The 26,216-nt window shown below is 68.6% G+C and overlaps 1 protein-coding gene across 7 annotated transcripts in view; it reads right to left on the minus strand.

Moving 5' to 3' along the window:
- The window catches only part of CACNA1A (calcium voltage-gated channel subunit alpha1 A), a 38,948-nt gene that overhangs the window by 8,312 nt on the left and 4,420 nt on the right, over positions 1 to 26,216 (minus strand). For 2 of the 7 annotated variants that reach the window (XM_064437101.1, XM_064437103.1), the window contains exons 2-40: positions 25,065 to 25,170; positions 24,490 to 24,629; positions 22,110 to 22,201; positions 21,881 to 22,033; positions 21,266 to 21,453; positions 20,584 to 20,687; positions 20,380 to 20,495; positions 20,036 to 20,299; positions 19,348 to 19,557; positions 19,163 to 19,275; positions 17,839 to 17,951; positions 17,351 to 17,482; positions 17,132 to 17,204; positions 16,919 to 17,036; positions 16,763 to 16,830; positions 16,566 to 16,672; positions 15,037 to 16,233; positions 14,459 to 14,817; positions 14,137 to 14,278; positions 13,924 to 14,053; positions 13,268 to 13,327; positions 13,089 to 13,195; positions 11,694 to 11,793; positions 11,425 to 11,585; positions 11,217 to 11,357; positions 10,925 to 11,126; positions 10,650 to 10,814; positions 9,831 to 9,941; positions 6,745 to 7,014; positions 6,544 to 6,609; positions 6,356 to 6,456; positions 5,545 to 5,695; positions 5,339 to 5,466; positions 4,427 to 4,523; positions 1,914 to 2,019; positions 1,265 to 1,372; positions 1,085 to 1,185; positions 478 to 581; positions 261 to 399 (exon numbers count right to left, since the gene is read on the minus strand). In XM_064437101.1, the coding sequence (XP_064293171.1) occupies positions 261 to 399; positions 478 to 581; positions 1,085 to 1,185; positions 1,265 to 1,372; positions 1,914 to 2,019; positions 4,427 to 4,523; positions 5,339 to 5,466; positions 5,545 to 5,695; positions 6,356 to 6,456; positions 6,544 to 6,609; positions 6,745 to 7,014; positions 9,831 to 9,941; positions 10,650 to 10,814; positions 10,925 to 11,126; positions 11,217 to 11,357; positions 11,425 to 11,585; positions 11,694 to 11,793; positions 13,089 to 13,195; positions 13,268 to 13,327; positions 13,924 to 14,053; positions 14,137 to 14,278; positions 14,459 to 14,817; positions 15,037 to 16,233; positions 16,566 to 16,672; positions 16,763 to 16,830; positions 16,919 to 17,036; positions 17,132 to 17,204; positions 17,351 to 17,482; positions 17,839 to 17,951; positions 19,163 to 19,275; positions 19,348 to 19,557; positions 20,036 to 20,299; positions 20,380 to 20,495; positions 20,584 to 20,687; positions 21,266 to 21,453; positions 21,881 to 22,033; positions 22,110 to 22,201; positions 24,490 to 24,629; positions 25,065 to 25,170 (6,343 nt within the window). The other 5 variants (XM_064437106.1, XM_064437105.1, XM_064437102.1 and 2 more) reach the window with 5 other exon arrangements.

A 26,216-nucleotide genomic window follows, 5' to 3' on the forward strand; every position in this document is an offset into this window, starting at 1 on the left:
GGGTGTCGGTGGGGGAAACTGAGACGGGGGGACACCACAACCAGGGACATCCCACCCCCAGGTGCAGCGGGGTGCCATGCAGAGTTTGGGGGGGGCGGCACCAGGGATATGGGGATGGACGTGCAGGTGGGGAGATGGGGCTCAGGGGACCCCCAGGAACACAGAGGGCAGATGGAGCTGGGGGTGATGTGGCCCGGGGGCCGGAGGGACGTGGGGCTGGCCAGGGCTTGGGGGGACCCCGGGGTGGTGCAGCCCCTCACCTGGGAGTTGGGGCGGCTGTTGGGGATGTCCTCGGGGTGTCCCCGCTCGGGGCTCCAGGTCCCCGTTTTCTGGAACATCTCCTGGGCGCGCTGGGTGACCCAGGACTGACTCTCCTTCAGGCCCCCGTCGCGCGCGGCCCTGGGGGGCACAGGCGGCTCAGCCCCCTCCCGGCTGCCCTGCGCTGGGCAGGGGCAGGATGGGACCCGCAGCACTTACAGCCCCGTGCCCGGCTCAGCCGCGGGCACCGCGTCCGGCCCTGGGGTCCCCTCCTGCGTCGGGGACGGCGGCTCCATGCGCTGGAACATCAGCGGCGTCCGGTTCTGCGGGGACACGAGAGCGGCTGCGGGCGCGGCGGGGGCACGGTGGGGACGTGGCGTGGGGGATATGGGGCTGGGATGGAGCTGGGACAGCCAGGGATGGGATGGGGACACAGGAGGGGCTTGGGAAGGGGACGGAGCTGGGGTGGGGACACTGGAGGGATGCTCGGGGATGGGGACACGAAGACGGGATGGAGCTGGGACACTTGGAGATGGGGACGCTGGAGAGACACGGAAAGGGGACAGGGCTGGAATGGGGACGCCAGAGGTGGCAGAGGAGGGGATGGATCTGGAATAGGGTCACTAGAGGGATGCTTGGTGATGGGCTGGGGACATGGGAGGGACTTGGGAAGGGGACAAGACCGGGATGGGGATGCGGGAGGTGGCAGGAGAGGATGGGGCTGGGCTGGGACTCTGGAGGGATATGGGGAGGGGACGGAGCTGGGATGGGGACACCACAGGGCCGCGGGGACGGGACGGGTTTGGGGTGCTCGTGCTGGCCCCACCTGCTCCTCCCGCATGGCCTGCAGCTTCTTGGCTTTGCTCTGCCGGTAGTACTCCATGATCATCATCGCGGCGTAGATCTTCCCCACCGTCAGGTCGGTGGCTGTGGGCACAGAGGGTGAGGGGGGATGGGCACGGGCACGGGGACAGGGATGGGGACAGGGACAGGGACAGTGCCTTACACTTGTGGGGGGTGACGAGCAGGTCCAGGTTTTTGGGGGAGAGGTTGGGCCAGATGGCGATCATCTCCTTGCGGAGCTCCGCGTCCATCTGCTGCTTGTCGGCTCCCCCTGCGGAGAGAGGGCTGAGCGCCCCGTCCCCTTGGGGACCACCCATCCCTGTCCCTGCAGGGGGCTCCCTGCCATGCCCTCCCCTCACCTACCCCATGGGGACCTCCGTTTCCCCCCCCCAGGGACACTTCTGCCCTGCCACCACCCCGTGGACCCTGTACCCCAACCCCCTTCTGCCCCATTCCCTAGGGACCTCCATCCCTGCGCTCCCAGTTCTTGTCCCCTCCACCTCCAGGGACCCTGTCCCTGTCCTTGTCACCCAAGGGACCCCTGTCCCCAAATCCCCAGGGTCCTTGTCTCCCCAGGGTCTTGGGCCACATTCCCTCAGGCCTTCAACCCCAAATCTCTGGGTTCCCCGTACCCCCAGAGTCCCCATCCTCGTCCCCATCCCTCCAGCACCCCGGTCCCCAGGGACCCAGTCCCCAACCGCTCTGGGTCCCTGTCCCCCCAAGGCTGCCGTGCCCCCAGAGTCCCCATCCCCATCCCCTCGAGGAGGCTGCTGCCCCTCCTGCAGGGGTCCCTGGCCCCCGGCCCCCCTTGCCTTTGGCGATCTTGATGTCGAGGGCGGTGCGGATCAGGGCCATGAGGGTGGAGTTGAAGTGCACCGTGTTGTCGTCGGCCACCGGCAGGTCCATGCGGAGCAGCCGCTGCGGGGCCGAGCAGAGCGGGGGGGCGTCAGCCGCGGCCCCCACCTGCCGCGCCCGGGGGCTGGCGAGAAGGCGGGGGCCACCCCGCAGCCGCTGGGGAAACCGAGGCACGCGCCCCGCCGCCCCCCCCCGAGCCCCCCCCCCGAGCCCCCTCGGCCCCCCGCCTTCTCCCCAGGCCACGGCCCCTGGACCCCCGCGAGATGCCCGGGGTGGGGGGCACGGCACGGCCAAGCGGGACCCCGGCGTCCGGGTGGGCAGCACATGCATCGGGCAGCGCATGCAGCAGGGAGGGAGCCGGCTCGTTCCCGCCTCCGCTCCGGGGACTGGGGGGGTGGCCAGGGGCTTCTCTGGGTGCAAACCGGCATCCTCAGGGGGCGGGGGCGGGGGGGCGTCCAGGGAGACATGCCCGGGCCGGAGGTGGGGGGAGAAGCGATGAGTTTGCCAGGCCTCAGCCCCACAGTGCCCCATGCCCCTCCCCAGCTCCCAGTGCCAAGCAGGTGGCAGAAGGTCACCCCCCTGAAAAGGGCAGGGACCCCCCCCATGCAGCCCCGGGGTTGGGGGGATTTGGGGGGTGCAGAGCAGCAGGGCTGGAAGCGAGCAATGCTGATGGAGAAACAGAGGCACGGAGACGCGGGGTCCTCATGCCCCCCCAGTGCCCAGATCCTCCCCCCCCGCCCCACGATGCAGCTCCCGAGCACCCATAGCCCCTGCGGCTGGAGGGGGGGGGCGTGGGCCGTGCAGCAGCCAGGGGGGCTGGGCAGGGGGCCAGGCGGGGGGCCGGGGGGACTCACTGCCAGGAGAGGAGGCGGCGGACGGAGGTGGGATGGAGAGAAGGAGAGTGGTGGGGGGAGAGGCTGCAGGGATGGGGGGATGGGGGAGAGGGGGGCGAGGGTGTGCCCTGGGGGGGCTCCTCTGGGTGGGCAGGGTGAGCCCCAGTGGTGGTGGTGGGTGGTCCCTAAAAATGGGCTGCTCTGGGTGAGGCATCGTCCAGCCCCACAGGGGATCCCCAATATGGGGGGGGGGGGGCTGGCTGAGCCCTATGGGGTACCCAAATAGGGCCTTCGGGGGGGGGGGGGCTGGCCAAACCCTATGGGGATCCCAAAAAGGGGCTTCTGGGGAAGGGGACCACTGGTCAAGCCCCATGGGAGACCCCCAAATAGGGGCTTCTGCGGGTGGGGGGGGGCTGGCCAAGCCCCATGGGAGACCCCCAAATAGGGGATCCTTGAGGTGCTGGTCAAGCTTCACGGGGGGACACAAAATAGGGACTTCTGGGGGGGGGGGGCTGGCCAAACCCTATGGGGATCCCAAAAAGGGGCTTCTGGGGAAGGGGACCACTGGCCAAGCCCCATGGGAGACCCCCAAATAGGGGATCCTTGAGGTGCTGGTCAAGCTTCACGGGGGGACACAAAATAGGGACTTCTGGGGGGGCTGGCTAAGCCCATGGAGGGGTTCCCCAAACAGGGGCTCAGGGAGGGTCCGGCCAAGCCTTATGTCGGGGTCCCCAGTAGGGGCTCCTGGGGGGTCTGGGCCCAAGCCTCCAGCCCGCGGTGGGCAGGGAGGTGGCGGGGGGCACACGCTCCTTGGGCGGCGGATCTTACCCAGCCCGTCCTGGGGGGACGCGCGGAGGCTCAGCGGGGCCGGCGGCCGCTGTGCCGGTCAGGGCTCGCCGCAGGAGGAGAAAAACAACAAAATCCAACAACAAAAAAAACCCGAAACAAACAAACAAACAAAAAAAAAAACCCCAAAGGAAAAAAAAAAAAAGAGGCCGAGAAGCATCGGCCGGGCTGAGTCGGTGCCGCCGCCGGGAACCGGCACCGCTTTGGGGGCTTCGCTCTGGTGGGAAGAGTTATTCTACCTTATAAGCAACACGGGGTGGGCATTTCTTGCCTAAACCCAGGGGTGGGGACATATGTCTCAGCATTTCATACATGTCCATGAAAGTCAGCCGGCCCCTGGGAGCGGAGAGAACAAGAAGGAAGAGACATCGGACAGAAAAAGGACAAAAAAGAGGCAAGAGAGACAGAGAGACGCGGAGAAAAAAATTAAAAAAAAAAAAACAATAAGGAAAAAAAAAGAGGTTTAAACCCGCTGGCCGCAGCCCGGGGCCCCACGGAGGAGGAGGAGGAGGAGGGGAGGAAGGCGATGGCCGGTGCCCATGCAGCCCCGCGGCGCTGGGGGGGGTCCAGCCGCGCTGGCCGGGGGGGCGGGGGGGGCCGCGGGGCGCGGCAAGCAGAGCTGGGCAAGGACGGAGGGGGCTCCATGCGGCGCGCCGGGGGCTGGGGCCGGCCCCGGGGGTGCGGGACGTGTCTGTGTATATATATATATATAGATATCATATATATATCCGAGAAACCATAAGCAACATTCATTCCGTTGATGCTCAGCAGGTTTTTAGTGTAAGTCAAACCTTGCAAGCAACCCTATGAGGGCATTTCTTGCCTAAGCCCAAAGGGGGAGATATTACGCGTAATAAACTGTACATATCCTTATAATGAATGCGGCCACTGCAAGAAGAATACAGGGGGGTTAGTGCGGACGCCGGAGACACGCGCGACCGCGGACGCGCCGAGGGGCTGGGGGAACTGAGGCACGGACCCTGGGGAGGGGAGGGGGATGGGGCTGGGGGACAGGACCCCCTGCCCCGTGCTGAGCTGGGTTTGCCGCCGCTTGGCTGCGATGGGGATGGGGCGGGCGGGGGGGGCAGAGTGGTTGTGAGGCGAGCTGGAGCCCCCCCCTCCGGCTCCATCCCCGCTGATCCCAGTCTGGACCAGTCCAGCCCGGTACAGGGTGCTCAGGACCTGGCAGAGCATCACAGGATGCCCCGAGAGCAGCCAGGCGGCCTCCAGGGCACCGTGGGGGACCCTGGACCCTGGGACACAGCCGAGACCCCCAGCCAGGACATGGTGGGCAGCCTTCAGCACCCGATGGGACCCCCAGGGACCCCCCCAGGTCCGGCCGAAGCCCTTTGTGCTGCGCTGGGGGCTGGGGCAGGGGCAAGAGGGAGAAATCCGGCGCCCGACACCTACAATCGAGAGAGGACAGGTTAATCGGCACCATGCTGGGGGGCCGGGCCCCCCCACGGCTGTGTGGGGACAGCAGACCTGGGGGACACCACCTCGGGGGGATCAGCACCTGGGGGGGGGTCTTGGGCACCTGCTGTGCCCCCCCCCGGACCCCACTGCGCGGCTCAGTGGGTGGGGGGGGGGATGGTCCAGCCATCCAAGCCCCCAGGAGCCGCTGTGCCCCGTCGCTGAGAGGGGACCCCGTCATCTGGGGTGCCCCCCGCCCACCCCCTACCCCACCCCGGGGGGGTCCTTACCAGGCAGCGGGGTCGTACTCGGCCCAGACGCGGACGTACTCGTCCAGGTGGTGGGGGCCCAGGATGGAGGAGTCGCGCGTCAGGTACTCAAAGTTGTCCATGATGACAGCGACGAAGAGGTTCAGCATCTGGGGGGGGGCGAGAGGGGGGTGTTGGGGTGGGGGGGCCGGGCCAGGTTCCCCCCCACAGCGCCCCCCGGGGCTCACCAGGAAGGAGCAGAGGAAGATGAAGGAGACGAAGTAGAAGTAGGCAAACTCGTTGCCACACTCGTCCTCCTTGATGCCGGAGTTCTGGTCACAGGGCTTCCCGCTGAGGCAGGACAGCATGATCTCGTGCCAGGCCTCCCCCGTGGCGCTCCTGAGCAGAGGGGGGACGCCGCTGGGTGACCCCGGCTGGGGAGGGGGCCAGGCAGGGGGGACACACCGGCATGGCGCTGGGTACCCCGGAGGGCACCGGCTCCGTGCCGGGGGGACACGCCGGCATGGCACTGGGTGCCCCGAAGGGCACCGGCTCCGTGCTGGGGGGACACGCCGGCATGGCACTGGGTACCCCGGAGGGCACCGGCTCCGTGCTGGGGGGACACGCCGGCATGGCACTGGGTACCCCGAAGGGCACCGGCTCCGTGCCGGGGGGACACGCCGGCATGGCACTGGGTACCCCGAAGGGCACCGGCTCCGTGCCGGGGGGACACGCCGGCATGGCACTGGGTACCCCGAAGGGCACCGGCTCCGTGCTGGGGGGACACGCCGGCATGGCACTGGGTGCCCCGAAGGGCACCGGCTCCGTGCCGGGGGGACACGCCGGCATGGCACTGGGTACCCCGGAGGGCACCGGCTCCGTGCCGGGGGGACACGCCGGCATGGCACTGGGTACCTCGGAGGGCACCGGCTCCGTGCCGGGGGGACACGCCGGCATGGCACTGGGTACCTCGGAGGGCACCGGCTCCGTGCCGGGGGGACACGCCGGCATGGCACTGGGTGCCCCAGGGGGCTCTGGGACCGTGCCGGGGGGACTCACCGGAAGAGGAGCATGAGGGCCTGGAAGAAGGTGCGGAAGTTGTTGTGCTGGGTGATGGCCGACTCATCATCTTCCTCCTCAATGCCGATATTGCCGAAGACCTGGGGGGGGTGCCATGATGGCTCAGGGGGGCAGGGGCGCTGAGGCGAGCGGCTGGGGGGTGACCAGCAGGGGCTGGGGGCTCTCACCTGCATCCCGATGATGGCGTAGATGAAGAAGAGCATGGCGATGAGCAGGCAGACGTAGGGCAGAGCCTGGGGGCGGAGCGCGGCCAGTCATGCCGTGCCGGGCTGGACGCAGCCCCTGGCGTGGCTTGGGCTGCCAGCCCCTGGGCGGGGGCGGCTGGGGGAATGGGGGAACACGGGTTTTGGGGGGGTGTCGGGCAGCACCTTGAAGGACTGGACGAAGGTCCAGAGCAGGATGCGGATGGTGTAGCCCTGGCGCAGCAGCTTGATGAGCCGCGCCGCCCGGAAGAGCCGCAGGAAGCTGAGGTTGATGAAGTTGTTCTGGGGGGACACGAGGGGTGAGCGGGGCCCGGCCCCGGGGCTGCGGGGGCCGCAGGGGCTCCCACCTACCCCGAACTCCGTCACCAGGATGTCTGTGATGCTCCCCAGGACCGTGACAAAGTCAAAGATGTTCCAGGCGTCACGGAAGTAATTCTACAAAGGGAAGGGGACAAGGGACATGGGGCAGTGGTGCCACTAGTGTGCCGGCTCCCGGGAGCCCGTGGTGACCCTGTGCACCAGCGCCCCAGATCCCACGGTTACCCGCGCACCAGCTCCCCGGATCCCTCGGTTACCGGTGCACCAGCTCCCCGGATCCCTCGGTTACCGGTGCACCGGCTCCCCTGATCCCACGGTTACCCGCGCACCAGCTCCCCGGATCCCACGGTTACCAGTGCACCAGCTCCCCGGATCCCTCGGTTACCGGTGCACCAGCTCCCCGGATCCCTCGGTTACCGGTGCACCGGCTCCCCTGATCCCACGGTTACTGGTGCACCAGCTCCCCTGATCCCACGGTTACCGGTGCACCAGCTCCCCGGATCCCTCGGTTACCCGCGCACCAGCTCCCCGGATCCCTCGGTTACCCGCGCACCAGCTCCCCGGATCCCACGGTTACCGGTGCACCGGCTCCCCTGATCCCACGGTTACTGGTGCACCAGCTCCCCTGATCCCACGGTTACCGGTGCACCAGCTCCCCAGATCCCTCGGTTACCGGTGCACCAGCTCCCCGGATCCCACGGTTACCGGTGCACCAGCTCCCCGGATCCCACGGTTACCGGTGCACCAGCTCCCCAGATCCCTCGGTTACCGGTGCACCAGCTCCCCTGATCCCACGGTTACCCGCGCACCAGCTCCCCGGATCCCACGGTTACCGGTGCACCAGCTCCCCGGATCCCACGGTTACCCGCGCACCAGCTCCCCGGATCCCACGGTTACCGGTGCACCAGCGCCCCAGATCCCACGGTTACCGTTGCACCAGCTCCCCGGATCCCATGGTTACCAGTGCACCAGCTCCCCAGATCCCACGGTTACCGGTGCACCAGCTCCCCAGATCCCACAGTTACCAGTGCACCAGCTCCCCAGATCCCACGGTTACCGGTGCACCAGCTCCCCGGATCCCTCAGTTACCGGTGCACCAGCTCCCCGGATCCCATGGTTACTGGTGCACCAGCTCCCCGGATCCCACGGTTACCGGTGCACCGGCTCCCCAGATCCCACGGTTACCCGCGCACCAGCTCCCCGGATCCCACGGTTACCGGTGCACCAGCTCCCCGGATCCCACGGTTACCGGTGCACCAGCTCCCCGGATCCCACAGTTACCCGCGCACCAGCTCCCCAGATCCCACGGTTACCTGCGCACCAGCTCCCCGGATCCCACGGTTACCCGCGCACCAGCTCCCCAGATCCCTCGGTTACCGGTGCACCAGCTCCCCGGATCCCACGGTTACCCGCGCACCAGCTCCCCAGATCCCACGGTTACCGGTGCACCAGCTCCCCGGATCCCACAGTTACCCGCGCACCAGCTCCCCAGATCCCACGGTTACCGGTGCACCAGCTCCCCGGATCCCACAGTTACCCGCGCACCAGCTCCCCGGATCCCACGGTTACCGGTGCACCAGCTCCCCGGATCCCACGGTTACCCGCGCACCAGCTCCCCAGATCCCTCGGTTACCGGTGCACCGGCTCCCCTGATCCCACGGTTACCCGCGCACCAGCTCCCCGGATCCCTCGGTTACCGGTGCACCAGCTCCCCGGATCCCACGGTTACCGGTGCACCGGCTCCCGGGATCCCACGGTTACCGGTGCACCAGCTCCCCGGATCCCACGGTTACCGGTGCACCAGCTCCCCGGATCCCACAGTTACCCGCGCACCAGCTCCCCGGATCCCACGGTTACCGGTGCACCGGCTCCCGGGATCCCACGGTTACCGGTGCACCGGCTCCCCGGATCCCACGGTTACCGGTGCACCGGCTCCCCGGATCCCACGGTTACCCGCGCACCAGCTCCCCGGATCCCACGGTTACCGGTGCACCAGCTCCCCGGATCCCACGGTTACCGGTGCACCGGCTCCCCGGATCCCACGGTTACCGGTGCACCGGCTCCCCGGATCCCACGGTTACCGGTGCACCAGCTCCCCGGATCCCTCGGTTACCGGTGCACCAGCTCCCCGGATCCCACGGTTACCCGCGCACCAGCTCCCCGGATCCCACGGTTACCGGTGCACCGGCTCCCCTGATCCCACGGTTACCGGTGCACCGGCTCCCGGGATCCCACGGTTACCGGTGCACCGGCTCCCCGGATCCCACGGTTACCGGTGCACCGGCTCCCCGGATCCCACGGTTACCGGTGCACCGGCTCCCCGGATCCCACGGTTACCGGTGCACCGGCTCCCGGGATCCCACGGTTACCGGTGCACCGGCTCCCCGGATCCCACGGTTACCGGTGCACCGGCTCCTGGGATCCCACGGTTACCCGCGCACCAGCTCCCCGGATCCCACGGTTACCGGTGCACCGGCTCCCCGGATCCCACGGTTACCGGTGCACCGGCTCCCGGGATCCCACGGTTACCGGTGCACCAGCTCCCCGGATCCCACGGTTACCGGTGCACCAGCTCCCCGGATCCCTCGGTTACCGGCGCACCAGCTCCCCGGATCCCACGGTTACCGGTGCACCGGCTCCCCGGATCCCACGGTTACCGGTGCACCGGCTCCCGGGATCCCACGGTTACCGGTGCACCAGCTCCCCGGATCCCACGGTTACCCGCGCACCAGCTCCCCGGATCCCACGGTTACCGGTGCACCGGCTCCCCCGATCCCATGGTTACCGGTGCACCAGCTCCCCGGATCCCACGGTTACCGGTGCACCGGCTCCCGGGATCCTGCTGGCGCGGTGCAGAATGGCCGGGGCCGGAGACGCGGCCCTGCTCCCCGGGGTCCCCCGGGTCCCCGTCCCCGGCGCGCGGCGGCACGTACCAGGACGCCGAAGGCCATGATCTTCAGGAGACACTCAAGGGAGAAGAGGGAGGTGAAGACGTTGTTGAACATCTTCAGCACATTCTCGTAGGCGTCCGAGGCGTCGTAGAACTGGGGGGACAGCGCGTAGGATGGGGACAGGGACAGAGACAGCTCCCGGGGGTACGGGGGTGCTTCCCAGGGGGTGGGATGGATCCCGGGGTCAGGATAGGTCCTGGGGGGACAGGGATGGATCGATGGGGCACAGGGACAGATCCAGGAGTTGGATGGATCCAGGGGAACAGGGACAGGTCTGGGGGGACAGGGACAGATCCAAGGACAGGGATGGAACCAGAGGGACAGGGATGGATCCAGGGACAGGGATAGGTCTGGGGGAACAGGGACGGATCCAGGGGGACAGGGATGGATCCAGGGACAGGATGGATCCAGGGGGACAGGGATGGATCCAGGGACAGGATGGATCCAGGGGGACAGGGATGGATCCAGGGACAGGGATAGATCTGGGGGAACAGGGATGGATCCAGGCACAGGATGGATCTGGGGGGACAGGGATGGATCCAGGGACAGGATGGATCCAGGGGGACAGGGATGGATCCAGGGACAGGATGGACCTGGGGGGAGAGGGATGGATCTGGGGTAACAGGGATGGATCCAAGGGTACAGGTCCAGGGGAGAGGGAGAAGTCCCAGGGAAGAAGGACAAAGCCCAGGGGACAGGACCAAGGGGACACACGTGGGTCCCAGGGGCTGAGGGGAGCCCCAGGGGACAGGGAACAGACCCAGAGGGACTCCCCAGGACCCCCAGCCCCTCCCCGCTGACCTTCATCATGAGGACGATGGTGTTGAGGGCGATCATGGCCATGATGGTGTACTCGAAGGGCGGCGACACCACGAACTGCCACATGCGGTACTGGAAGCTCTGCCGGTTCTGCGGCATGTGCCGCGTCAGGGGCTTGGCGCTGATGGCAAAGTCGATGCAAGCTCTCTGGGGGGCGGGGGAGGACACATACACGGTGGGCGTCACAGACACCCACCCACCCAGCCAGGGGCTCCCCGAACGGTATCGGGGGCGAGGGCGGGGTCCAGAGGTGGCACCTCGTTCTTCTCCAGGCTGTACTCCTCCATCATCTTGTCCCCCTGCTCCTGGAAGGTGATGATGATCAAGGCCACGAAGATGTTGACGAAGAAGAAGGGGAAGACCACGAAGTAGACCACGTAGAAGATGGACATCTCCATGCGGTAGCCGGGGCTCGGACCCTGGTTCTCGTAGGTGGCATCCACCGAGTGCTTGAGGACCCTGTGGCGGGATGTGGGCAGGGACGGGGTGGGGGTCCTGGTGTCCCTGGACCCAGTCCAAAATCCCTCCCCCCAGTCCCCGTGCCCTTACTGTGGCCATCCCTCGCCGGTGGAGACGGTGAAGAGGGTGAGCAGCGCCCAGAGGACGTTGTCGTAGTGAAACTCGTACTTCTTCCACTCCCGCTTCTGCGCCTTCACCTCGTTGTCCTTCTCGTAGACCAGGTATTCCCCCCTGGGAGGGGAGGGGGCGGTGGGACGGGGCGGGGGGGGTGGCGGACCCCCGCCCGGCCGGGCCGTACCTGCAGTCCTTCTCGAACTCCTTGGACTCGTCGGTGCAGTAGAAGAACTTGCCCTTGAAGAGCTGGACGGCCACCACGGCGAAGATGAACATGAAGAGCATGTAGACGATGAGGATGTTGAGGACGTTCTTCAGGGAGTTCACCACGCAGTCAAAGACAGCCTGGGGATGGGGACCGGGGAGGGGGGGTCGGTGCTGGCCAGGGACCCCACACACACACACGGGGTGGGGAGCGAAGCCCCCTCCCCATCCTCTCCCACCCCTCCCCACCTTGAGTTTGGGCAGCCTCTTGATGGTCTTCAGGGGCCGGAGGACACGGAGGACACGGAGGGACTTGATGGTGTTGATGTCCTTCCCCTTGCTGCTGCCACTGCAGGGGGGATGGGGAGATGTGGGACCCCTGGCGTGGTGGCTCGGGGGACCCCGGCAGGACCGTGGGCGGTTCCGTCCCCTCCTGTCCCCGGTGGTGACAGTCCCCTCCCTGGCCAAGCAGGCAGCGGCTGCCCGGCACGGGGGGGAATGCGAGGCTGAGACCCCCCACACTCATTGCACACCAAGGAGACCCTGGTGTGTTTCCCATGGCCCGGTCCCTGAGGCTGCTTTTGGGGGGGGGGATGAAAAGGGGAGAGGGGTGGGGGGAGCGAGGCGCAACCATGAGCACGAGGAGAGCACGAGGACGGAGACGGGCGGGAGACGAAGGCAGAAAGACTTTACCGTGAGCTGCTCCTGCGGCCGGTGGCAGAGGAAGGGGAGAGACAAGGCACGGTGAGAGCCCGGCCCCCACCCCGCGCCCGCGACCCCCCGGCCCCGCCGGCCGCATCCCAGCAGGGGGCTGGGGGAGGCATGGGCGGTCCCGGCTTCCCGGGAGGCCCTCAGGGTCTGCTCCGGGTTTACTCACCGGTTACGTGGGGGGGGTGCTCTGTTACTCAGGGGATGCTCACCCCTAACTGCGGATGCTCAGTCACCCAGGGGGTGCTCATCCTTTACGTGGGGGTGGCTCAATTACTCGGGGGATGCTCACACTTTACGTTAAGGATGCTCAGTCACTCAGGGGGTGCTCACCCTTCATTTGGGGAATGCTCAATTACTCGGAGGATGCTCACGTTTTACTTGGAGGATGCTGCGACTCGAGGGATGCTCAGTCCCTCAGGGGATGCTCGCCCTTTACTCAGGGGTTGCGCAGGCGCTCGGGAGACGCTCATCCAGTTCTGGGAGCTTTCCCATCCCTTACCAGGGATCCTTTGCTAGGGGATTCCTCATCTTTATCTAGGGTTTACTCCAGCTCTGTTCACTGCTCTGGGGTTCCTGCACCGGGGCCTGATCCTGCCCGGGGACAGGGGGGCGGCGCTGCCGGGGCGCGGGGACACCGGGACGGTGACAGGACAACACAGCGCGGCGGCAAGCGGCCGAGGACGGACGTCAAGCGACACAGCAGAGCACGGACAGCCGGGCAGCGGACGTGGGACAGACCCCAGCGGGGCTGGGGGGGCCCTGGGATAGCCCCGCTGGGAGGCACTGGGAGAGGCAAGACCCCCACTGATTCCATCCCCTCCCTGCCATTCCCCCATCCCCCTCCCTGGTGCCAACGCTGCCCCCCTCGCTCGGGGGGACCCAGGCATGCCCACCCTGCCCAGGACCCCCCCCGTGTCCCCGAGGGGGACTCACGTGAAGGCGAAGGCCACCAGCGCCCCGCTGACCACGATGAAATCCAGGATGTTCCACAGGTCCCGGAAATAGGCACCTTGGTGAAGCACCAGCCCCAAATCCACCATCTGTGGGGGGCAAGGGGGGGTGAGGGGGCGCCAGGAGGGGCCCCCTGCCCCACACACCCCACCCCCGCTCACCTTGATCACCATCTCGAAGGTGAAAACGCCGGTGAAGACGTAGTCGAAGTAGCGCAAGACCTGGTGTGTGTGGGGGGGAGACCTGGGGTCCCGGCACCCCGAGCCCCCCTGGCACCCTGGGACTCCCTGACACCCTCGGACCCCCCAGTACCCTGGGGCTGTGGGACCCTCCTTGCACCCCAGGATGCTCGTGGCACCCTAGGAACCCCCTGCACCTCAGCGCTACAGGATCCCCCTTGCACCCTGCGACCCCCCCCCAGCACCCCAGGGCTGCAGGACCCCCCCTGGCACCCTGGAACCCCCCCAGAACCCCGGGACGCCCCCAGCACCCCAGGGCTACAGGACCCCCTTGGCACCCTCTAGCACCCTGTGCCTCTGGGACCCCCCCGGCACCCTGGGACCCCTCTGGCACCCCAGGACCCCACCATCACTCCATAGCTGTGGGACCCCCAGGTGCCCCCCTGCACCCCGGGGCCATGGGCAGGGTCTCAGGGGCAGGACAAGGAGGGGGGACCCCATTTCAGCACAGCCCTGGGTGTGCTTAGGGGCACACCCAGCTCTGTGAGGAGGGGGCTCAGCCCCGCCACCGCCCGACAGCACCCGGGGGGACCCCATTTGCCCGGCTGTGGGGCTGGGGAGGGGGGCCGGGGGCTCACGTTGTTGCGGGGGGCGTTGGGCTGCACGGGGTCCTCGGCGGCCAGGGCGATGCTGCTCATGGCGATGACCATCAGGATGCACATCTCGAAGTACCGCAGGTTGACGATGTAGTGGCACAGCCGGCGGAACCTGGGGGGGGGAGCACAGTGTGGGGGGGCCAGGGGCACCCCCAGGAGCCCCCCGACCCCCCCTGACCCCCCCCCAGCGCTCACGGGTTGGTGGTGGAGAGGATGAACATGGAGCTGTAGGGCACCATGGGCTTGGGGCCGTTCTCGTCCTGCCCGTCACCTTCCTCCTTCTTCTCCTCCTCCTCCTCCTTGCGGGGCAGCGGCTCGGGGTTGGCGTTCCTGTTCACTGCAGGAGCGTCGTCGTCACGGCCCCCAGACCCCCCTGCACCCCCCCCACACCCTCCCCTGCACCCGCTGGGCCCCCCCACAGACCCCCAGACCACCTGCAGCCCCCCCTGCACGCGCCGGGCCCCCCCCCCAGACCCCCAGACCACCTGCAGCCCCAGACCCCATGGGAGTTCCCTACCTTGGACCAGGGCGTTGGTGGGGGGCGGCGGGAGGGGGGGTGGGATGTCCACGGCTGTGTGCTCCGGCTTCCCCCCACCCTTGGCGGGGTTGTTGTGGGCGCCGGGGTTGGTGACCACCAGGCTGTTTTCAGGAGGGGGGTTGGGGGTGGTGGGGGGCCGACGCGGGGGGACCCCGGCGGGGCAGGCGGTGTGGTTGCCCATGGTGGGGGGCACGGGGGGCTCGGCAGTGGCCAGCTTGTTGTTCTTCATGTTGTCAATGTCCTCCGCGACGGGGGGCTCCCGGCGCCCCACATCCTGCTGGATGGGGCGGGTGGTGGAGAGCATGGGGCCCGCCGGCACCCCGGGGGTCTGGTTCTCCCTGGGGTGAGGCAGAGGGGAGGGGGCTCAGATGGGTTCCCCGCGGCACCACTGGCACAGCTCCCAGGGCGGACGCTGAGCCGGGATTGCCAGAGGGGTTTCGGGTCCCCCCGAGATGCCGAAGGAGCTCCCCGGTGCCAGGGGGTCCCACCAGCGCCGGGGGTCCCACCAGCTCCGGGGGGGCCCCCCAGCCCCAGGGGGTCCTGCCCACCCCACTCACCTCCGCCGCCGGTGCCGCCTCTCCTTGTCGTCCCGCTTGCCCTCGCCGTCGTAGCCAGCCGGCGCGGCGTGCCGATGCCGCCGGCGCCGCTCGCCATCGCCATGCTCCCCGTCCCCTTCAGCCCGCACCGGCCGGCTGCCCTCCCGGTGCCGCGGCCGCCGCTCAGGCCGCCCGCCCTCCTCGCCCTCCTCGGCCGCCCGTCGGTGCGCCCGGTGCCGCCGGTGCTCGCGCTCGGGCTGGGGCGAGCCGGTGCGCCCGTCCCGGCTGCCGCCCGGCCGCTGCCGGCGCTCGAGGGCTTTGAGGCGCTCGGCGTCGGCGTAGGCGCGCTCCTGGCTGGGATCCCGCTCGGGCTCCCGGCTGCTGCTGCGGGGCCGGCGGCCCTCGGGGCCGGGGGGGTCCCCGGGGCGGGGACCGCCGGGGTCGGGGTAGCGCGGCTGCCGGCGGAGCTCCTCGGCGCGGGGCTGGCTGAAGCGGGGCTCCGGCGGCGGCTCGCCGGGGCGCGTCTTGTTGGTGTTGTTGTTGCGGTTCTCCTGGGGGTCCACCACCAGCGGCCGGTCCAGGTGGGTCTTCATGTCGGGGCGCAGGTGGCGGGCGTAGGGCACCTTCCAGCGCTCCTCGGGGTCCAGCTCGCTGTAGAGGGCCTCCCGGCTGGCCAGCAGGTTCTGCTTCCGCAGCTCGCTCGTCCGCTGCTCCCACACCGACTTCGAGGACTTCTGGTTCTTCTGCTGCTCCTTCCTGCGGCGGGGAGCCACAGCCCGTGTCGGGGAGCCTGAGGCGCGCCGGGACCGAGCCCGGGTGCAGCCGGGATGGAGCCGGGATGGAGCCGGGATGGAGCTGAGGATGGAGCCGGGATGGAGCCGGGATGGAGCCAGGATGGAGCCGGGATGGAGCTGAGGATGGAGGTGAGGATGGAGCCGGGATGGAGCCAGGATGGAGCCGGGATGGAGCTGAGGATGGAGCCGGGATGGAGCCGGGATGGAGCTGAGGATGGAGCTGAGGATGGAGCCGGGATGGAGCCGGGATGGAGCTGAGGATGGAGCTGAGGATGGAGCCAGGATGGAGGTGAGGATGGAGCCACGATGGAGCCAGGATGGAGGTGAGGATGGAGCCGGGATGGAGCCGGGATGGAGCTGGGATGGAGGTGAGGATGGAGCCGGGATTGAGCTGGGATGGAGCCGGGATGGAGCCGGGATGGAGCTGGGATGGAGGTGAGGATGGAGCCGGGATGGAGCCAGGGACAGGGACAGAGCTGGGGACGGAGCTGGGGACAGATCCAGATTGGAGCTAGGGATGGAGCCGAGGACAGAGACATGGATGTAGCCAGGGGTGGAGACAAGAACAGAGCTGGGATGGATCCAGGGATGGATCCAGGGATGGAGCTGGGATGGAGACACTGATGGATCCCGAGATGGAGCCAGGGACAGATCCCAGGATGGAGACAAGGATGGAGCTGGGCTGGACCCAGGGACAGAGCCAGGGTTGGAGCCAGGATGGAACCAGGGATGGAGCCGGGCACACGATGCACTTACATGGTGACGGACATGTTGGCTGCGGAGAGCGGGCTCACTTCGGCCACCTCCTTCGCCTTCTGCAGTGCCAGCTTTTGGTTGGCGGCTTCTTCCTCCTCCTGCTCGTCCTGCAAAGCCCCACGCCGTGTCCAGCCCAGCCCCGAGGCCACGGGCGATGGGTGGGGGTGGCCCCCCACGTCCCCAGCACTGGTCCTCACCTTGGTGAGCTCCTGCGCGTTGGCGAGGTTGTCCACCGCGATGGCCAAGAAGACGTTGAGGAGGGTGTCTGGGCACCCCGTCAAGGCAAAGCGGCTCCCAGCTCACACCCCCCCCCGGCCCGGACCCTCCCGGGACCCCCAGCACCCCAAGGATACAGTTGCCAAAGAGGGTGAGGACGATGAAGTAGACGGAGAAAACCATCCCCCCCTTGACGCCGCCCTGAGATTTGATCCCGTCGTACATCACCGCATTCCAGTCTTCGCCCGTCAGGATCTGGGTGGGGGGAAGGAGCCGTGGGGGCAGTGGGGACCCCCCCCCAGCAGCCTAATTCCTCAGGAGCCCTGGGGAGGGGACTGGTGGGTCCCTACCTGAAACACCGTCATTATTGCTGCTGGGAAAGTGTCAAAGTTCGTGGGAGGGGTCCCGTCGTCAAAATTGAACCTGGGCGGGGGGGAGCAGCAGTGGGAGCCCCACTCCCACCGGGTGCCCCCAGCAGGGACCTGGGGGCACAGAGACCACCCCCATGCTGGGGGTGGGGGGGGCCAGGGTGGTCCTGGCGTGGCCCCATCCCCTGCCCAGTTACTCACTGTCCCCCGAAGAGCTGCATCCCCAAAAGGGCAAAGACAACGATGAAGAGGAAGAGGAGGAAGAGGAGGCTGATGATGGACTTCATGGAGTTCAGGAGGGAGACCACCAGGTTCCTCAGGGAAGCCCAGTACCTGCAAGGGCAGAGCCAGGCTGTGGGGCCACGGGGAACCAGCCACGGGGGGACAAGGGGACCCGACGGGACGGGGACGGCAAGGGGATATGGGGATGGTGAGGGGCCATGGGGACAGCGAGGGGACAGAGGGACAGCGAGGGGACACAGGGATGATGATAAGAGGCAGCAACTCGGCACCCAGGTACCCCGCGATGGCTCCGTGCATCCATGCGCACACTCATGCTCGCACCTCCCCTGTGTTCGCAGGCCCACAGACACGGACAGACCGATGGACAGACGGACAAACCAATGGACAGACAGACTGACCAACAGACAGATGGACAGAGCAGCGGCACCCGACCCGTCAGCACTTACTTTGTGACTTTGAAAATGCGCAGTAACCTGAGAGCTCGTAGCACGCTGATCCCGAAGGATGTTCCCGGCTTCACAACAGCCCAGATCACCTCGAAGATGCTTCCGATGATAACCTGGGGCGGGGAGAGCGTCCCCATCCAGTCCCCATCGTCCCTGTCCCGTCCCATCATCCCCATCCAGTCCCCGTCATCCCCGTCCTGTCCCATCATCCCCATCCAGTCCCATCATCCCCATCCAGTCCCCATCGTCCCTGTCCTGTCCCATCATCCCCATCCAGTCCCATCATCCCCATCCAGTCCCCATCGTCCCTGTCCTGTCCCATCATCCCCATCCAGTTCCATCATCCCCATCCTGTCCCATCATCCCCGTCCTGTCCCATCATCCCCGTCCTGTCCCATCATCCCCATCCTGTCCCATCATCCCCAACCTGTCCCATCATCCCCATCCTGTCCCATCATCCCCGTCCTGTCCCATCATCCCCATCCAGTCCCATCATCCCCATCCTGTCCCATCATCCCCGTCCTCTCCCCATCATCCCCGACCTGTCCCATCATCCCCGTCCTGTCCCATCATCCCCATCCAGTCCCCGTCATCCCCGTCCTGTCCCATCATCCCCATCCAGTCCCATCATCCCCATCCAGTCCCCGTCATCCCCGTCCTGTCCCATCATCCCCATCCAGTCCCTATCATCCCCGACCTGTCCCATCATCCCCATCCTGTCCCATCATCCCCATCCTGTCCCGTCATCCCCATCCTGTCCCGTCCCCATCCCATTCCCAAGTTCTTCCACATCTTCATCTTGTCTTCATCCCATCCCCATCCCATCCCCATCCTCATCCCATCCCCATCCCCATCCCATCCCCATCCCATCCCCATCCCCATCCCCATCCCACCCCATCCCACCCCATCCCATCCCATCCCATCCCATCCCATCCCCATCCCCATCCCCATCCCATCCCCATCCCATCCCCATCCCCATCCCATCCCATCCCATCCCCATCCCCATCCCCATCCCCATCCCCGTCCCATCCCATCCCCATCCCATCCCCATCCCCATCCCATCCCATCCCAATCCCCATCCCCATCCCATCCCCATCCCATCCCCATCCCATCCCATCCCCATCCCCATCCCCATCCCCATCCCATCCCACCCCCATCCCATCCCCATCCCCATCCCATCCCATCCCATCCCCATCCCCATCCCATCCCCATCCCACCCCATCCCACCCCAGCCCATCCCATCCCCATCCCATCCCATCCCATCCCATCCCATCCCATCCCCTCCCGCTCCCGCCGGCAGCAGCCGGGCCGGGGCCGGACTCACGGCACAGTCGAAGCAATTGAAGGACGAGTGAAAGTAAGGCCGCGTCCCCAGCCCGTACATTTTTATAAACATTTCGGACATAAAGAGTCCCAAGAAAATGAATTCTGCATAGTCTGGGGGGGAGAGAGAGTGAGGGGGGGCCGGGGGCCGGGCGGGGGGCGGGGGGCGGCGGGGGGGGCACTCACAGAGGAAGTCGGAAAGCCAATCTGGCTGGTCGTAGTGAACGATAGCAACACACAGGGTGTTGAGCGCTACCAGACTGAGCACGGTCCAGTAGAAGGCCTGAGTTTTCACCATGCGGCGGATGTGGAAGCGCATCCTCCGCTCCCGCTTGTGGAAGAAGGTGGCGTTCTCCAGCTTGGCACTTTTGAGGCTGGCGCGGGCGAAGGGGGAGCCTGCGGGGCGCGGGGGGGGGCGTCGCGGGGAGCCCCCGCTCGGCACCCAGTCACCCCACCACCCGTCAACCCGGCCCGTCACCCCATCGCCCCCCACCTCCCCACCCATCGCCTCATCATCCCTCTACCCATCATCCCTTCAACCCTCCATCGCCCCATCACCCCCCATCCATCACCCCCCCGCATCGCCCCACACCCACCACCCCCTCATTGCCCCATCTCCCCCCCACCCATCGCACCCCACCCATCACCTCATCATCCCTCCATCGCCCCCCACCCATCGCACCCCACCCATCATCCCATCAACCCTCCATCACCCCATCACCCTCCATCCATCACCCCCCATCACCCCACACCCACCGCCCCCTCATCGCCCCATCGCCCCCCCACCCATCACCCCCCACCCATTGCCCCCATCATCCCCACCCGTCACCCCCCACCCACCGCCCCTGCCAGGGGGCACCCGCGCCCCACCCACCCACGGAGGAGATGTCGGCCAGCTGCTCCTCAGCATCCTCAGGGCTCAGCAGGTCCGTCTTGCTCTTCTTGATGGTGGCCCTCCGGAGAGCTCCCGCAGGGGCGAGGGGCACAGGGAGGCGGGCGTCACCCGGGGGTCCCCGCCGGGACCCCCCCCCGGGGGTGGCCGCCCCCCCCGCCGGGGCGCGCGCCGGGGCAGGGCACTTACCATCGAAGGGGTGCCGGGGCTCTCCCTCGGTCTCGTCCTCCGCCAGGATCACTTCTTCTGAGAGAAAAGCGGGGGGCTCAGTGGGGTGGGGTGGGGGTGTCTCGGGGGTCCCGGGGTGGGGGGGTCCCGGCCCTCACCCGCCTTGGAGATCCACTCCATGTAGCCGTTGAGCTCCCGCTCGATCTGCTGCTGCCGCCGCAGCTTCAGGAAGGCCCGGCGGTTCTCCACCCGCTCCCGCTCTTTGGCAAACTCCCTGCGGGGCCGGCGTCAGGGGGGGGCTGGGGTGGGCACCCCGCTCCCTCCCAGCCCCCCGCCGAGCCCCCCCCCCCCCCGCCGCTTACCCGGACAGCACCCCCAGCACTAGGTTCAGCATAAAAAAGGAGCCGATGATGATGAGGGGGATGAAGTACAGCCAGTTCCAAGTGTTCCCTGAGGCATCGTTGCTCTGGGGGGGGGGGGAGGCGGGTCAGGGGTGGGGGGTCCCATGAGCTGGGGTGGGGGTATGGGCCCCGTTTCTGCAGCTGGATATAGCCCAAGGGAGGGAGGGCAGCGCAGCGGCTCCAGCATCCCCCCGCCCCGGGGCTGGTAGCACCCCAAATCCCCCAGCCATGCTCCCCACCCCACACTGGGACGTGGGGGACATGGGGGGGCCACGAGGGGGTAGGGGGGTGCAGAGATCCCTGCAGGAATCAGGGCCGCCGGCAGAGGGGGGGACCCCAGCGTCCTTTTTTGGGGGTACCCTCCTGCTCCACAGCGACCCCTCCCTCTGCAAACCACCTCCTGCTTTTGGGCGGGGGAGGGGGCTGCACCCCATTTCTCTTCATCCATGTGCACCTGGTAGGGTCGGAGCGTGGGAGCAGCGAGCGGGGACCCCCCAGGGGACGCCTTGGCGACACCCCCCGGGGTGGGGGGGACCGGCGAGCCCCGGGGGGGGGACAGAAGGCAGCTCCCATGGAGAAACGGGGGAGCTGGCGGTGGGGGGAGCCCCGCGGCGGTGCCCGTCCCCGCGGCGCCAGGGCTCACATAGTAGAGGAGGTCTGTCCACCCTTCCATGGTGATGCACTGGAAGACGGTCAGGACGGCGAAGAGGATGTTGTCGAACTGGGTGATGCCGTAGTTGGGCCCCTCCCAGTACTTCTTGCACTTGGTGCCGTTGGGGCAGATCCGGGCCGGCTCGTCCGTCCCGCAGGGGACTTCCACCTTGATCTCGTCTGGAGTGGGGGGGCGGGGGGCGACACGGGTCCGGGGGTCGCTCCTCAGCCCGGACCCCTCCCATCTCCCCCGCGGGGCTGCTGGACCCCCCCGTGTCCCCCCCCCACCCGTGTCCCCCCCCACCCCAGCCTCCTTCACCCACCGCCCCCCTCCTTCCACCGCGGTGCTGACGCGGCTGCCGGGCAGAAATAGCTCCCGCCAATTAACGGCATCTTCATCAGGGGAGAGGAGTAATTAGGCCGTTCCATATCGGGCGCGGGCCACGGGCCCAGGGAGCTGGGGGGGGGGCTGCGGAGGAGGCGGCCCCGGCCCCACGGCAGCCCCACAGCGGGCCCTGAGCCCTCCCCAGTGGGGAGACAGCGGCGGGGCAGGGAGGGGTGGGGTGGGGGGATGTGGGGGGCTTGGGGGGGTGGGGGCCAGGCCTACCCGTCACCAGGTCGAAGCAGGTGGTGTGAAATTTGCCCATATAAAACTCTAATCCTATGATTGCAAAAATGAGGATCGCGAAAAACAGGAGGAGGCCGATCTGCAGCAGCGGGATCATCGCCTTCATGATGGACTTCAGGACGACTTGTAAACCTGCGCCAGAGGGGGCTGAGCAGCCACGGCCCCCCCGGACCCCCCCCGGACCCCCCAGCATCCCCACGCCGCTCACTTGGGATCCCCGAGACCAGCTTGAGGGGCCGGAGCACGCGCACAGCCCGCAGCGTCCGCAGGTCGAACTGGGAGCCCACTGTGGCCAGGATGCTGCGGGCGAGAGGGGGGTCAGCGAGTGGGGACCCCCCGCCACGGCCGGCACCCCGACCCAGCCGGGGACCCCCACCAGCCGTGCCCCCATGGCCAACAAGAGCCACAATGTCCCAGCCTGGTCACGTGCCCACGGCTGTGCCATCACGGCCACCACGAGCCCCCACATCCCGCCGTGTGGCCACGTGCCCACGGCTGTGCCACCACGGCCACCACGAGCCCCCACGCCCCCAGTGACCCACCACGTCCCCGGTGAGCCCCCACGTCCCCGCCACGTGGCCACATGCCCACGGCCGTGCCACCATGGCCACCACGAGCCCCCACATCCCGCCGCGTGGCCACATGCCCACGGCCGTGCCACCATGGCCACCACGAGCCCCCACATCCCGCCGTGTGGCCACGTGCCCACGGCTGTGCCACCACGGCCACCATGAGCCCCCACGCCCCCAGTGACCCACCACGTCCCCGGTGAGCCCCCACGTCCCCGCCGCGTGGCCACGGTGAGCCCCCACGTCCCCGGTGAGCCCCCACGTCCCCACCGCATGGCCACGGTGAGCCCCCACGTCCCCGGTGAGCCCCCACGTCCCCACCGCATGGCCACGTGCCCACGGCTGTGCCACCACGGCCACCACAAGCCCCCATGCCCCCAGTGACCCACCACGTCCCCGGTGAGCCCCCACGTCCCCGCCGCGTGGCCACGGTGAGCCCCCACGTCCCCGGTGAGCCCCCACGTCCCCGCCGCATGGCCACGTGCCCACGGCCGTGCCGTCAGGGCCGGGAGCCGGTGCTGGCAGCGCGGGCGGGAGCGCTGAGCTATATTTAGCCTTTCCGGGCCGAGCGCGGCAGCGCTGCCGGTGCTGATGCCGGAGCCGATGCCGGAGCCGATGCCGGAGCCGGGCCCAGCCCGGGGGGTCACAGCTCCCGGCCAGCACCAGCCCGGGGGTCCCCAAGGACCCGGGTGGCAGTGGAGGGACCCAGGCACCTGGAGGCACCCCAGGGGCCCATTGCCGGCCCCACAGCCCCCACGGCCCCACCGAGGGTCCCCTCTGCTGCTGCCTGTCGCCATGGCAACCAGTCGGCCCCCATCCATCCCCATTCATCCCACCGAGGGTCCCTGGTTCATTCATCCCCGTTGCCCCGGTGACGTGGGGGCTCATTCACACGGGTGGGGCTGGGCCAGGGGGTTTTGGGGGGGGTAGGGTGCAATGGGGGTGCTGGGATGCAAGGGGGGAGCAGGGTGCAGGGGGTGCAAGAGGGAGCAGCGGGATGCAGGGGGAGCGGGGGGGAAGGATGCAGGGGGAGCAGGGGTGGTGTAGGGGGAGAGCAGAGGGGGTTGCAGGGGGTATGTGGGGAGCAGGGCAGGAGCAGGGGGGGAGCAGGGGGGGTGCAGGGGGTATGGGGGGCGTGCAGGGGGAAATAGAGGGGGACTGGGGGGTGCAGGGGATGCAGGGGGTACCAAGGGGGGGGTGCGGGGAGGAGCAGGGTGCAAGGAGGGAGCATGCAAGGAGAGAGCAGGTTGCACGTGGGAGCGGGGGGGGTGCAGGAGGGGAGTGAGGGGGGAGCAAGGGGTGCAGGAGGGGAGTGAGGGGTGCAGAGCAGGAGGAAGCAGCCAGAGCAGCCCCCGATGTGACCGAGCGCTCGAGGGGACGCAGGGCACGGAAGGGACAGCCCAGTCTCCAACCCACGACAGCCCCGCTGCTCCCTGCCTCAGTTTCCCCGCTGGCTCTCCGGGCAGGAGGGCGAACGCCGGGCACATGGCAGCCGTCGGAGGGGCTGGGGCCGGGGTGCCGCGGGCGGGGGGCAGCACCCCGCCAGGGGTCTGGGGCCGGGGAGTCGGGGCTGCCGCCGAAGCGCCGGCGGCGGGTGCGGGTGCCGGGCCGGTGAGTGGCGGCTCGGGGAAATATTGTGACAGCGCTAAGAGGCACTTGCTGCCGCCGGGGAAGGGGGACGAGCGCCGCAGGCGATAATTAACGTCTCACCCGGCCCCGGCCCGGCAGGCGCTGGTGACGCCCGGGACCGCCGGCGGGTGCAGCCCCGCGCACGCGTGTGCACGCATGTACACGCGCACGTGTGTGCGCACACGCCGTCTGCACGCACAAGCTCCGCGACGCAGGCGGGGGTCCTGCCGCTTGCACGCCTGCGCGCACGCGCGTGGGTCTGCTACACGCGGGGAAGGGCGCAGGGCTGGCACGCGTGTGCACACGCACACGCAGCCCCACGGCAGCGGGGGGGGCGGCGCATCCCCCCCTCCCCCCCGCGTCCCCGGGCGGGCAGGACGGGGGCCTCACCCGGTGAGGACGACCACGAAGTCCATCACGTTCCAGCCATTGCGCAGGTAGGAGCCTTTGTGGAAGGCGAAGCCCAGCGCGATGATCTTGATCCCCGCCTCGAAGCAAAAGATGCCGATGAAGTACGGCTCCGTGTCATCCTGGGGACAGGGACAGGCGTGAGGCCGCTGGATGGGGGGGCGCGGGGACAGCCCCCGCACGCTCCCACCCTGTGGGGTGAGGGTGCATCCACGATGGCCGCTGGCCCCGTCCCCCCCCACCCTCCCCAGGTGCCGCAGGGTGGAGGCGGCCGCCGCTCCCGGCATGGCCCAGATTCCCAGCAAGGAGGAAACTGGGACGCCAGCAGGTCCGGGGGGACTGGGAGCCGCGGCCACCGGGTGCCAGCTGCTCGCGGTGCAGGCTGGCAGCCAGCCCTGGCCCTGCCACCCACGCCAGGGTGGTCAGGGACCCTTGCCAGAGCCCCCAGGATGGATAGAGACCCTCGCCAGAGCCCCCAGCGTGGCCACGGACCCTCTCCGGTGCCCCCAGGGTGGCTGGGGACCCTCGCCGGAGCCCCCCACTGGCCCCACGCTCACCAGCCGCTCCGACATGGGGGTCTTGTCCTCGTCAGGCAGGTGCTGCTCCAGCGCCAGGACGATGCAGTTCGCGATGATGGTGGCTAAAATCATGTATTCAAAAGGAGTACGGCCAAGTCAAGGAAAACCCGGCTGGGCCAAGCCTGCAGGGGACTGGGGTCCCCCCAGACCAGGCTGGCTGGGGACACCGAGGCAGGAAAGGGGCCACCGGGGAGCCAAAGGGAAGGGGGGCTCGGGACCCCCCCGTGCCGGTGGCGGTTGGCGGCAGGGACGCGGGGCCCAGCTGCCACCAGCGCCCACGTGCTCTGCGGCTCATTAATTTCCCCATCAAAGGCGCGACCCAGCGGCCCCGGCTCCTTGGCACGAAGCCTCTCGCCCGGCAGGAGCCGGCAGCGATCAAAGCGCCTCGGCGACAGCGGGACCCGGGGAGACCTACACGGCACCCGCCCGGCCCCGCCGGCTCCCAAGCGGGGATGCCGTCCTCGTGCGGTGCCACCGCCGGGGCCCGTACACGCTTTGGGGTCTGCGTTCGGTGAGCGCATCCCCCATCCCGGCCGGCGGTGCCGGGACCCTGCACCATGGCCCCGGCACCGCGGGTGCGGGCAGCGGGCGTGGGGGTGTGGCGGCGGCTGTGGTGACGGCTGAGCAGGGGCTGGGGCAGGCTGGGGGGGTTCGAGAACCCCCATCCTGCTGCCCCACGGCAAGTTCTGCACCGCATTAGGTGGCCGCAGAGCGGGAACCGGCCCGTTCGCACCCGGTTTGTGCCACCAGCCCCGCGCAGCTGCCGGGTGCCGCAGCTCCCCGGCACCCCGGCAGAGCTGCCCCATGGCCGCGGCCGAGGGCTCGGACAAGGCTGCGCCGGTGGCAACACCAGATGCAAAGCTGGGACTGGATCCTGCTCCCCACCCCTCTGCAGCGCAACCGAGGTGTGGGGAACGGCTGCTGACCCCGCTGCCGGACGCGGCATGGCTGTCCAGCAAGGCTATCCAGCGTGGCACAGCTACCCAGCACGGCTATCTGGCATGGCACGGCTACCCGGCACACACGGCTGTCTGGCATGGCTGTCCAGCACGGCACAGCTCTCCGGCACGGCAAGGCTGTCCAGCCTGGCGATTCGGCACGGCTACGCGGCCTGGCACAACCCTCCGTCAC

This window comes from Phalacrocorax carbo, chromosome 30 (assembly GCF_963921805.1).
Source record: "Phalacrocorax carbo chromosome 30, bPhaCar2.1, whole genome shotgun sequence".
In the NCBI taxonomy this organism is placed as follows: domain Eukaryota; kingdom Metazoa; phylum Chordata; class Aves; order Suliformes; family Phalacrocoracidae; genus Phalacrocorax; species Phalacrocorax carbo.